Below are 12860 nucleotides of genomic sequence, written 5' to 3'. Positions count from 1 at the left end.
AACTTCGGTTGTTTTCTCTGGAGCAGCAGAGGCAAGATCTGATGGAGGTCTACAAGATGTGAGGCATAGATACACACGCAGCATCTTTCCCAGAGTTGAAGCGTCTAACACCACATGGAATGCATTTAAGGTGGGGGGGGGGGGGCATTTCAAAGGAACTGTGAGGGACAAGTTTTCTAATTGTTTATTAAAGAGTGGTGGGTGCCTGGAATGGTGGAAGTAGCTCCACAAATGTGAGGAAAATGGAAGGATATGGTAATTGCGTAGGCAGAGGGAATTAGATAGGTTGCCTATTTCATTAGCAAGCTAATGGATTGGCACAACGTTATGGGCTGAAAGGCCTGTTTTTGTGCTGTACAGTTCTATGTCTAAATACTACAACAGCATACGCTAGATGTGAATGAATAACCATTGAATAATGGAGGAGGGAATGATAGCCTGTTAGAGAAACAAGATTACAGACTACTTGGAAGGCAAAGTGGGGGAGGCATGGGGTGCAAAGTAGAGTCAATCACAGAAGGATATGAGTTCAAATATGAACATTTCAAGCACTGTTACTGGGACTGGAGGACTGAAGTTATAAGGAGAGACTGAAAATGCTGGTATTATTTCCCTAAAATGTTCAAACTTGAAGGGTGACCTTATGAATACATAAAATCATGAGGGGAATGAATAAGGTCTCTTCCTCCAGTCTAAACCGAGAGGATACACATTTCAGAATATGGGTAAAGTTTAAAGGGACTCAAGTAGAAAATGAAATTTTCTCCAGAGCATGATCAGCACATGAGAAGGATTGCCAGAGGAGGTTGTAGAGGTGGGTCCAATCATAATAATTAAAAGACATTTAATCATGTGCACGGATGGAAATGGGTTAGAGGGATATTAGCCAAATGGAGTCAAATTGAGTAGCTTGAATAGACATCTTGATCAGTATGGACGAGTTGAGGCAAGGGGCCTGTTTCCAAGCAGGAAAACTGATTCCAGAAGTGAAATAATGCTTGCCCTAGATTAAAGATATGATTTGCTTTGAATAAGTGCATATGGATGTTGGAAGTCAACAATGGCCAGCACACCAAGTATTTACCAGAAATGGCAAAACTACGGATCAGCATTTCAAGAGATAAGAAAGAATGAAGACAAAATCTGGCAGCATGGAGTATTTTTAAGGGTCACAAATTCAAATCAGAATTAGGTGTAATGCCACAACAGTGAAAAGTCTGGAGCAGGTAAATACAGTAACATGGAAGGGAAGGCAAATGCTGTAAGAGATGAAGCTCAACTTGTGACAATAGCACACAATAGGGCTCCGATACCTCTTTTGGCCATCCTGACCTACAGCACTGTGCATAGTCATCATCTTTATTACATTCCCCCTTTCCTCTGAAATCTGGCCTTGGAATAGACTATAAAGCAGCATATTGTGATGAAGAAAATTGCAACACTCATCCCAATTGCAGCAGAAAACTTGAACCTCATGCAAATTTGAAGTCTGCAGGATGGGCACCAATGACTCATTTCTAGGTAGTAGTTCTAGTAAATGTTCAGTCAGAGACATGGACAGGAAATAAACAAACCTCAAGGTCTCAATTGGACACTGCAGTGGCAGTTTTTGATACAAACCGTCGCACAAAGATTCTTAAATTTCCACAATCCTGCCTGCTCACTTTATCTTGAAGAACTATGTTATAGGATCTCTGCTGTTTCATCTTCACAATGAGGAGTTTCCTACTTAATTTGCACAATTTAGGCAGGATTTTTACAACAGATCAAATCATCCTAATTCAGAAAGTTGGTCACAGCTGAAGGAAGGAAGTTTGTATTGAAACTGCAGATGTGTTAATCTGATAGTCAAATGCAATGTCATCTTTGTAAAATTGGCTTTGGTAGGTCTGCAATTCATTAAAGAATACAAATTGTTCCTCATTATACCTCTAGTTCAAAAGTGGAAGAAACAGTGGAGATGGAGGTGAGAGAGTGCAAATAGCAAAAGCAGCCATCAGTGTCGACAAAAAGAGATTTAAAGTTATAATAAATTTCACTTCAGAACTTTCCTGCATATGAAAAGCCAATATCATTTTGATCCAGGCAATTATTTATTCTAATCAGATACAATCTGGCCATTAAAACACTCATACATACCACTGGGACACCCTTTCCATACAAGTAAGCCATTCCCAGGCCACTCTGCCCAACTGGATTACCCTGGAAATTGAACAGTTTGTTTTAAAATAAAGTCTCCAAGAGTGATCAAAGAATTAATTGGAGAAGCCCAAAATTTCACATTACAGCTTCCAAAATATCCTGATTCAGAAAAATTGGTGGTCAGTCTTTTCTCCAGGGTTGGGGCATCTCAAACTACAGGGCACAGATACAAGATGAGAGAGATTTAAGAACTGAGGTAACTTCTTTACAGAGGGTAGTGTGTACCTTGGATGGCAGGATAGAAGTAAGTCTCTACCAAAGGAGGTGTAAAGTGCTTCTTTCCTCTGCTAGCCTACAGATCACCCACGGGCAAGATGTAGCACCTGATCTGGGTTACATGAAGCCATGGGACAGTTGTGAGATGCACCAGCTGCTCATACAAGTTTGCCATTGCCTTCTTCTGGGCAGTGTCTTCACAAGGCAGGTGACTCCAGCCATTATCGATACTCATAGAGATTGCCCGCCTGGCATCAATGGTCACATAACCAGGACTCACTAGACAATTGTATGACACACATTTCCCTCTGAGGCCATATTCAAATATCCAAAACCTCTTCAGTGATCAGCTATTGATCATCTTGGTGAAGATGGAAAACACTTATAAGGGTTTATACTGCTTACTTTGTGACTGATCTTGAAGGACTGGTTACGGTGTTTGGTCTTGAGATGACAAGGCAGTATGCAAAACAAATTCCTCTAGTTTCAGTTTGGGTTGTGGGAAATTATTGGGCCAGGACTTCACCTCACATGCTTAGCAGAAATGGAATGTAGTTCATAGATTACAGCCAAGATCACACCCAATATGGGGTTGAGAGGTATAATAAACAGCCATGATGGGATAGCAGATCACACTTGATTGTCCAAATGGCCTAACTCTGCTCCTACATTGGCACAGTAGTGTAGTGGTTAGCACAATGCTATACAGTAACAGTGGCCCGGGTTCAAATCCCAGTGCTGTAAGGAGTTTGTACATTTGCCCCATGACCATGTGGGTTTCCCCTGGTTCCCTCTTACAGTCCTACTGGCTGGTAGGTTCATTGGTTATTTAAATAGTCCTGTGATTAGGTTAGGATTAAATCAAGGGTTGCTGGGCAGTGCGGCTCAAAGAGCCTGTAGGGCGCTGTGTCTCTTTAAGTAAATGTCCTGTGTTTAAATTTAACAAACATTCATAACCCGAAACTTCTTGAATGGTTTCAAAGAACCCATACAAACCAAGCTATTGATAGATAAAAGGAATTTCCATTCACCCTCCCCAGTTCAAAGTTTTGTTGCTTTGCTGGTACAAGATACAGTCCATCAAAATCCTTGGCTTTGCTTCTTGGACCAAGTAACTGCCAGAAGTGATCATATACCACTGAACACAGTAGGGAGGGGGAAACTATACCAGGACACCAAAACTTCACATTATTGATTACAACCATTTGCAAAGTTTTAAATCCAAAAGCTTCAGATGCTGAAATCAGAAAATAATGCTAGCAGTAGTCAACATGCCCAGCAAATGAATAGCTTGCTGTTGACTTTCTCCAAGACTTACGCAAACTTACAAGAATTAAAGGAAATTATTCCATTTAGTATGATGGGTGTAATGTTTATTTGGTGACAATGAAAGAAAAATGAAATAACATTTTTAACCTTCATTTCCACAAACAAAAACTTCTGTGTTTGGTCATGTCCAGTTAAAATAAAGCAATGACAATTGGAATTTGGGAACGACTGATCTTCATTGGAGAAGATAGCTGCTGATACCTTGAGAACATGTGTATTGTTCATCTTACAGGAAGAACTCATTTATGTCTTTGTTAAATATTCAGCTTTGAAATCAGAGCACCAAATCCAAAAATCACTTGAAAGCCACTGAATCTACTTACCATGTCTGCCGATTTTTTGAAGTAATGATACGCAGTGTCATTGTTCTGGGGTACAGCACTACTACCCTCTGAATACATCTGGAAAAAAAAAAGTTCATCTTCAAAATTTACTATTATACCCAGTTTTGTGTGTATGAATTATTTCACTTTGTACTTACTTTTCCAAGAAAAGCCATTGCATGAGCATTTCCAGTGGCTGCTGCCTGATTGAAGTAATCAAATGCTCTCTACAAAAGGGAAGTAAATCAACATGATGCGCAGAATAAGAAAGAAAATTCCTTCTATATAAAGCAAAATGAAAAGAAACAAACACTTGGAATATTTACTCAATGTCAAGTACTGCAGGACATCATGCAGAGGTGGCCAAAACACTTTCTACAGACATTAAAGCAGTTTAAGACTCTGTATCAGGAGATCACAGCACACTATTTATGATTCAGACATCACTTAAAAAGATGTTATAAGTGACAAAGCAAAGTAATTGTGTAAGCAGTACACAAATCTTAAGAATGTACTCTTTTGAAAAAGATACCAAATACAATAGTCACCACTACTTGGAACAATTTTGATTACTAAACTGCTCAATTATTTTCAAATAGTTACCTGATAATTTTGTTCTACACCTCGTCCTCCATGTAGATGTAATTGACCAAGTCCAACCTTAAAGAGATAACATTTTTAATTTCAAACTTTCAGCACCTTTGATCTCTGAATGTTTGACTTGCTTTCAAGCTTTAAACAGGAAAATAATACAATGCATTATGCAAAGCTTCTAACAAAGCTGCTTATATTTGAATATATTTAATCTGGGTGAACATTAATAAACAAAATCTGCATATCACTCTAAATTTTACTAAGCCAGACTCCCACAGAACGTGTCAAAGTACCTGTGCTTGGACATCTCCCTTTTCAGCCAGGAATTGGTAATATTGAATTAAATCATCCTCCAGCATTCCACTGCTAACACCAGAGTTCTCAGCTTCATCAAGAAGACGAATTCTCTGAACAACATTACCACCAGTTAAAGACACATCACTGGCAACTAAAAGGAAAAGTTTAAAAGCTGATGAGCTAAAATTAACCAACACATGTGGAAGGCTGTGGAAATTGCTTCTGTTTAATGATAATATTCACCAAAATCACTAAACTTCAAAGTTTTCTGCAGCCACTGCAAGCAGGAACTACAAGTGAACAAGGTGTACATTTCACTGTACCACAATATTTAAAAGATTTTTGAAACCTGAAATAAGAAACCCTGGAAGTAGTCATTTTAGGCAATATTCATGAAAGAAACCATTTCCTAAATAGATTGAGCTGCTAACCTGTATTTAACCTTGCTTTTATCTAACATTTTTTCTCTTCTGTTTTCATGCTTACACTTTATCCTATTGTAAAGCACTTTGAATTACACTGTCTATATAAAAAGTCATCTATAAATAAGTTACTATTTCAGATCAAAGATTTCTGATAAAAGGTTAATGACTCAAAACTGACCAGCAGTATCTTACTGTTTCTAATCTTAAATTAAGACAAAAAGGCAAAGTTAAGTTCACATAATAGGGTTACAACATTAACAATTTCCACACATCCATTTATACAATATACAATAAGGAATTAAATACAACTTTGCAGACATTTAGTAAATTAGATTGGATAGATAGATAAGTGAATAAGGAGCAGGTAGATGCCAAAGAGGTGTCCCTTAAGTAAATATAAACAAGTTGACCTAAAACTGCAACTTAATTGGATGTCTATGATAGTTGGTTCAATAAAGTATGAACTGATTTTAATAAGTTTTTATTCTAATATTTTAAAAAAATGGCTTGGTAGAAAAATATCAATATTAGATTGCTTTGCTTAAAGTGATAAAGACCACACCAAGAGCACAACTTGCAATGCTGATGGAGGTGAAAAAAACCCAAGGGTAACAGCAAAAGACCTGCACAAATTCCTAGAATTTGCTAAAGTCTCTGTTAGTGCCACTCTAAGGAAAATACCGAACAAGAATGGTGTTCATGGAAGGACACCACAGGAAACCTCTGCTCTACCAAAATAAAAAAAACTGCTGTACGTCTCAAGTTTGCAAAAGACTACCTGGATGTTCTACAATGCTTCTGGGACAATGTTCTGTGCACAGACGAGACAAAAGTTAAATTTCTTGGTAGAAAAGCACATCGCTATGTTTGGAGGGAAAAGGGCAGTGATCACCAACACCAAAACCTCACCCCAGCTGTGAAGCATGGTGGCAGGAGCATCATGGTTGGGGACTGCTTTGCTGGCTCAGAGCCTGGACTGTTTGCAATAGTTGAGGGAACAATGAATTCAAAATTGTATCATGACATTTTACAGGAGAATATCAGGGTAGCAGACTGTCACCTGAAGCTAAATAGAAGTTAAATAATCCAACAAGAGTAATCTAAAAGAGAAGAGTAAATCAACAACAAAATAGTTCAAAAGAAAATCTGTGTTTTGGAATGGCCAAGTCAAAGTCCCAACCTTAATCCTATAGAGGTGTCGTGGAAGGACCTGAAGCAAGCAGGTCATGCAAGGAAGCCTACCAACATCCCAGCGTTGAAGCAGTCTTGTAAGAAGGAATGGCCTCAAATTCCTCCAAGCCAATGTGCAAGACTGATAAGTTACAGGAAGTGTTTGGTTGAAGTTATTGCTGTACAAGGGGGTCACACGAGTTACTGAAAGCAAAGGTTCGCATTTTCCAACAAATACATGTAATATTGGATCAGTTTTCACAATAAATAAAAGTATAATGCTTTTTGTGTTGTTTATTTAAGTAGGTTCTCTTTATCCAGTTTTGGGATTTACGTGAAGATCTGATCATATTTTAGGTCATATTTAGGTGGAAAAAGAAAATTCTACAAGGTTCACAAACTTTCTAGCACCACTGTAGCATTACATACCGATTTGTTACATTAACATCTTCGCCATCTTTTGGATGGAGAACATTTTCTCCAGATCCATTTTCCATTAATCTAGACTTGCAAGCTAATGACAGGCTTCTAATCTATTCCCTTAACATCTTTAGAGTCATTCTGTTTTTTTATCAGTAATCCTACACTGTTACTTGAATACAGGAAGAACATGCAATATTTCTAATAGTACACGCAGTATTTGAGACCAATTTGATTGCTTACCATAATTTGCCACCAGCTTGTAATGAGTTAAAGCGGATTCACAGCTCTGAGGGACTCCAATGCCAGCCCAATATCTATAGCCCTGAAGAATTAAGAAATGTGTTATATTTCCGTCAACTAAATGTTCAAAACTTGCTGCAAAATAACATCCATAGAGAACAATTTAACTTCAGGCAATTATGCTACTAACCTAAAGGTTACAGGTTTTAAAAATGACATTTGCACAAGTTAACTCAATTATACTGGATAGCAAGCAAAAATAGTTAACTCTGCCAGGGTTTTGTTACAATGTAGGATTACTTACCAAAATCATGTGTGACAACAAGTTTCCTCCAAGAGCTCCAAATGTGTAAAACACTAACGCCTTTAAATGTAAAAGGCAAAAATTAGGAGCAATTCCCTTCTCAAAAATTAACACATTCACCAGGAAGACAAGTTAGCCTAAATTTTTTTTTGAAAAACATATACAAATACCTTAGCTTGACTTGAATGGACACCCACACCAGATGCATAAAGGAACCCAAGTGCCTAAAGAGAGGATCAGAATCAGATTTAACATCACTGGCATATGTCATGCAACTTGTTTTACGGCAGTAGTACACTGCAATATATAGTAATAAAAAACTAAATTACATTAAAAAAAATTTTACTTTGAACTTTAAAATAAATACAAATTAAAGAGTGCAAAAAGAGCAAAAAACAGCTCAGTGTATTGCAAAATCTTTGATTTGCATGTCATGGGAAAGTACAGCACAGAAACAAACCCTTTGGCCAATCTAGTCCATGTCAATGTGTATTCTCTTTTTCCAGCAAAAAATTAAACAAAACTGAGCAACAATAAAACTCAGGTTGAATTCAGCTGGTGCTGTTGCTTCAACTCCGGGGAGATGAGTTTGATCGTAGTTCAGATGCTGACTATGCTGGTAGATTTATTGGCTACTAAATTTATCTAGTGTAGCTAAGTGATCAAAAATATCATTGTCGAAGTGAGAAGTAAAAAGTTACTTAGTAGCAGAGAAGAGAGATCAAATGATTTCTCTCCTGGAAGCTTAATAACCAATCTCCAGCTGTGTTGCAAGAAGCCAATAGGGGCAGGGAAGTCAAGTCTACCAAGGGGATCATATGTGCAGCAATTGAACATGGATAACAATGGTAAGATCAGTTTGGTATTGCTCAAAACAGGAAAGTGCCAGGTAGCTGAAGCACAAGGAAAGTGATATGGTGGGAGAGTCAAAGATCAGAGGGGACAGCCTCAGAATAGAGGGGCGTCCTTTTAGATAAGGAGGAATTTCCTAAGCTAGAGAGTGGTGAATCAATGGAGCAACACACAAAATTCTGGAGGAAATCAGGTTAGGCAGCATCAATGGGAAAAAAAGCACAGTTGACATTTTGGGCCGAAACCCCTTGGCAGGACTACGAAAGGTGAGAGGAGGAGAGAGAGAGAGAGAGAGAGAAACGCTAGGTGATAGGTGAAATTTGGAGGGGGAGGGATGAAGCAAAGAGCTGGGACGTTGATTGGTGAAAGAGACAGAGGCCATGGAAGAAAAAAAAGAGGGGGGAGCATCAGAGGGAGGCGATGGGCAAACAAGGAGATAATATGGGAGAGGGAAAGGGATGGGAAATAGTGATGAGGGTGTTGGAAGCATTACTGGAAGTTTAGGAAATTGATGCTCATGCTATCAGGTTAGAGGCTACCCAAACGGAATACAAGGTGTTGTTCCTCCAACCTAAACATGGACTTATCCTGACTGTGCAGGAGAGCATGGATGGACATATTGGAATGGGAATAGGAAGTGGAATTAAAATGGGTGGCCACTGGGAAATCCCATTTGTTCTGGTGGACGGAGCACAGATGCTCGGCGAAACGGTCTCCCAATCTATGTCTGGTCTCACCAATATACAAGAGCCACACCAGGAGCAGCAAAACAGTATATGACCCCAACAGACTCACAGGTGAAGTGTCGTCTCACCTGGAAGGACAGTTTGAGGCCCTGAATGGTATTGAGGGAGCTTGTATAGGGGTAGGTAAAGCACTTGTTCTGCTTGCAAGGGTAAGTGCCAGGAGGGAGATCAGTGGGGAGGGACAAATGGACAAGGGAATCCATGCAGAAAGCAAAAAGTTGGGGGCGGTGGAGAGATGCGTTTGGTGGTGGGATCCAGTTGGAGGTGGAGGAAGTCTCGGAGAATTATGTGCTGGACATGGAGGTTGGTGGGGTGGTAGGTGAGGACAAGAGGAGCCCTATCCCTGTAGCATGATGGGAGTATGTGGTAAGAGCAGACGTGTGTGAAATGGAAGAGATGCGACTGAGGGCAGCATTGATGCTGCAGGAGGGGAAGCCCCTTTCTTTGAAGAAGAGGACATCTCCTTTATTCTAGAATGAAAAGCCTCATCCTGAGAGCAGATGCGGCAGAGATTGAGGAATTTAGGAAAGGGGAGAGCATTTTTACAAGTGGCAGGGTGGGACGAGGTAGCTGTGAGAGTCCATTGGTTTATAACAGACATCGGTGGATAAGATGTCTCCATGGTCTTTCTCCCATGGCCTTCTGTCTCTTTCACCAATCAACTTCCTAGCTTTTGCATCATTCCTCCCCCTTCAAGTTTTACCTTTCACCCGGTGTTTCTGTCTCCTCTCCCTCACCTTTCAAATCTATTCCTCAGCTTTTTTTCTGCAGTCCTGCCAAAAGATTTCGGCCTGAAACGTTGGCTATAGTTTTTTACCACAGATGCTGCCCGGTCTGCTGAGTTCCTCCAGTATTTTGTGTTGCTCAGATTTCTGGCATCTGCAGATTTTCTCATTTGTTGGTGAATCTGTGGAATTCGTTGCAACTGAGAGCTTTGGAGGCCAAGTCTTTATGTATATTTAAGGAAGGTGTTGATAGATTCCTGATTGGTCAAGACATGAAGGGCTATGAAGGGGACAGCAGAGGATTTGGGCAGAGGGGAAAAATGGATCAACCTTGATGAAATGGCAGAGCAGACTCAATGGGCCAAATGGTCTAATTCTGCTCAAACTAAAAGCTTTATACGTTTGCACGTGAGTGTAGCAGTTTACTGCTGGCTCTTTGTCATCAAGACACCTTGGAAGATTCAAACTGACATGCTCTCACCCCTTTCCTCAATTCAAATAAATCTGGCCAATTGAAGAAATGATCTGAATTAATCACTTCAAAGACAAAATAACAGCTGATAACTGCAACGCATTTTTGCTCTGAAGCGTCAACAAAATTTGGAAACTTGACTACAGCCCATTTTAGATACATCTATAGATGAAATCACACGTTACTGTGTAGAACTTCAGATTCTGATTTTAAAATACCAAAACTGTTTTTAAACTTTTAAAATTGTAGCTCTAAAAGGGAACAGTGCAACAGATCCATTTTTCTACTGCTGTTAACATTCAGTTCAAGGCACTCAGCTTTTGCTATTAGCTGCAACAAGAGTTGATGAACAAAAATTGTGTAAAGCACACCTACTGTTTGACCTTTCGGTGAACCCTGTTCTGCAAGCTTCTCAAAGAAACCCTTGGCAGCTCCAATGTCCAACTTCATATAGTCACCCAGTAGCATGGCATAGCCCACCTTCTCCATGGCCTTAACATTTCCCAGCTCAGCAGCTTGCATAAGTATTTTATAACCTCTGAAGTAAAAATGAACGGGAAAAAAATACAAATGCAAGATAAGCATTATAAGCAAAGTATTGACAAGGTGATCAAAATACTGTGATGTTAAAGGTGGATTGCATTAATTTCACTGAATGTCATGACACAAAGATTGTTAGCTCAATCACTTGCCTAGCAGTCATTATCCCATCACATGTGCAAACTTTGTAAATAGGACAGCATGGTAGCGTAGTGGTTGGCACAATAGTTTACAGTACCAATGACATGGGTTCAAATCCCATCACCGCCTGCAAGGAGTTTGTATGTTCTCCACATGACTGCATGGGTTTCCTCCAGGTGCTCCAGTTTCCTCCCAAAGATGTATGGGTTGATACGTTGAATGGTGATTGTAAATTGTCCTGTGTTTAGGTCAAGATTAAACTGGAGGAATTCTGGGCGGGGCAGCTCAAAGGGACGGTCTATTCTACACTATTGCAATAAACAAAAAATAAATAAATTATCAAAGTACATATATGTCACCATATACAATCCTGAGACTCATTTTCTTGTAGGCATTCACATTTTTTTGTTTTGTATGTCAGGTGTTTTTCTCTTCACTAACTGGATTATGTCAAGCCACTCCTGCAGCTTGCTGGTGGTCGCATCGAAGGACCCTGGCAAAGCTGTCTCGGATCTTGGTGAGAGGGCATGTTTGGATCATGTGCAGGATGTCCTGGGTTGGGGCACCACATGGGCAAGCTGGGGTTTGTCAGGCACCGTGTTGGTGTAGTGTTTGCACTGTTTCGGCATGTTGATTTCCAAGGAGTTGAGGTTCTTCCAGTTGTAGAAAGATTTGAGATTTTAGTTGAGAAGTTGGAGGAGCATTGAATTTACGAACTGGAACGTTGTTGGTCATATTTTGGATATGCTTGCAGAATTTTGCTGAAGATGCTCTTCTACAAAATCTTCAAGGATGCTATTCCACTCATTGTTGGGAACCATTGGGCAGGTGTGGATTTTAGGGTTCCTGAGATTATTCTCATACAAGTATGGAGCTGTGTATTGATGATGTTTGTGTGAGCATTTCTCTCCAGGTGGGTGCACAATATTCAGAAACCATGCTAGGCTAGATGTTTGTTAGTACCCCATTTGGTTCCTGCTATCTCCTGATTTCAGCTATCCTGGATTTTAGTTTCTTTGCAACACTTTGAAGTGGATCTTGTGAGAGTGTTCTATCTACTGTGACTCCCAAGTACTTTGGGTGTGAATCACTGGGTAGAAGTTTGTCATTTCATTTGATATCAAGTTTAAGCTTTGTTAGTCATTTCACAATATATTCACAATAAATACAAAGAAACAAAAGAATCAATGAAAACTGCACACAAGCAATTTGTGAAAGACAACTGCAAACGCAAAAAAAAAATGAAGAACATGAGATGAAGAGTCCTTTAAAGCGAGTCCACAGGTTGTAGGAACAGTGAGATGTTGAAGTTAGTGAAGCTATCCCCTCTATTTAAAGCGGGGGTTCCCAACTTAGGCGTCCACGAACCCCCCAAGTTAATGGTAGTGGTCCATGGCACAAAATGGCTGGGGACCCCTGATCTAAAAGAATTAAAGTTTCCACATGAAGATAGCAACATTATAGAAAACAAGCTCTTAAGTTTATCAACCTCCCAAACTTAAAAATCAGCCAGATTTGCCATGCTTAACCTGACACTTGTCAATTGTAATACAAACCAAATGCTGGAGGAACAGAGTAAACAGTCAATACTTTGGGTTAAAGCCCTTCATCAGAACACCAGACACTTCACTTTTCATTAGATGCTGCCCGACCTGCTGAGCTTCTCCAGCATTTTGTGTGTATTACTTTGATTACCAGCATCTGTCATGTGTGGTTTCTCATTGATTCCATTTGTCTCTTTCTATTTACTATGAAGATCCACAACAAAAGAAGTCTCAGGGTAGTACATGGTGACATATGCACTTTAATAAACTTACTTTGAACTTTGATTCATAAATATATTACCATAGTTATCACGTTA

At 39.5% G+C, this 12860-nt stretch overlaps 1 protein-coding gene across 1 annotated transcript in view; it reads right to left on the bottom strand.

Moving 5' to 3' along the window:
- sel1l (SEL1L adaptor subunit of SYVN1 ubiquitin ligase) overlaps positions 1 to 12860 on the bottom strand; it is a 55116-nt gene that overhangs the window by 16209 nt on the left and 26047 nt on the right. Inside the window, exons 6-14 of the mRNA XM_073039195.1 lie at positions 10694 to 10856; positions 7694 to 7747; positions 7524 to 7583; positions 7220 to 7301; positions 4958 to 5112; positions 4674 to 4730; positions 4229 to 4297; positions 4071 to 4148; positions 2140 to 2202 (exon numbers count right to left, since the gene is read on the bottom strand). Of these exons, the coding sequence (XP_072895296.1) occupies positions 2140 to 2202; positions 4071 to 4148; positions 4229 to 4297; positions 4674 to 4730; positions 4958 to 5112; positions 7220 to 7301; positions 7524 to 7583; positions 7694 to 7747; positions 10694 to 10856 (781 nt within the window). The remainder of the gene's footprint in view (positions 1 to 2139; positions 2203 to 4070; positions 4149 to 4228; positions 4298 to 4673; positions 4731 to 4957; positions 5113 to 7219; positions 7302 to 7523; positions 7584 to 7693; positions 7748 to 10693; positions 10857 to 12860) is intronic.

This window comes from Hemitrygon akajei, chromosome 3, assembly GCF_048418815.1.
Source record: "Hemitrygon akajei chromosome 3, sHemAka1.3, whole genome shotgun sequence".
Classification (NCBI taxonomy): Eukaryota; Metazoa; Chordata; class Chondrichthyes; order Myliobatiformes; family Dasyatidae; genus Hemitrygon; species Hemitrygon akajei.
Note: the sequence above shows the minus strand (reverse complement) of the source record. Positions and strands in the feature narration are given on the sequence as shown.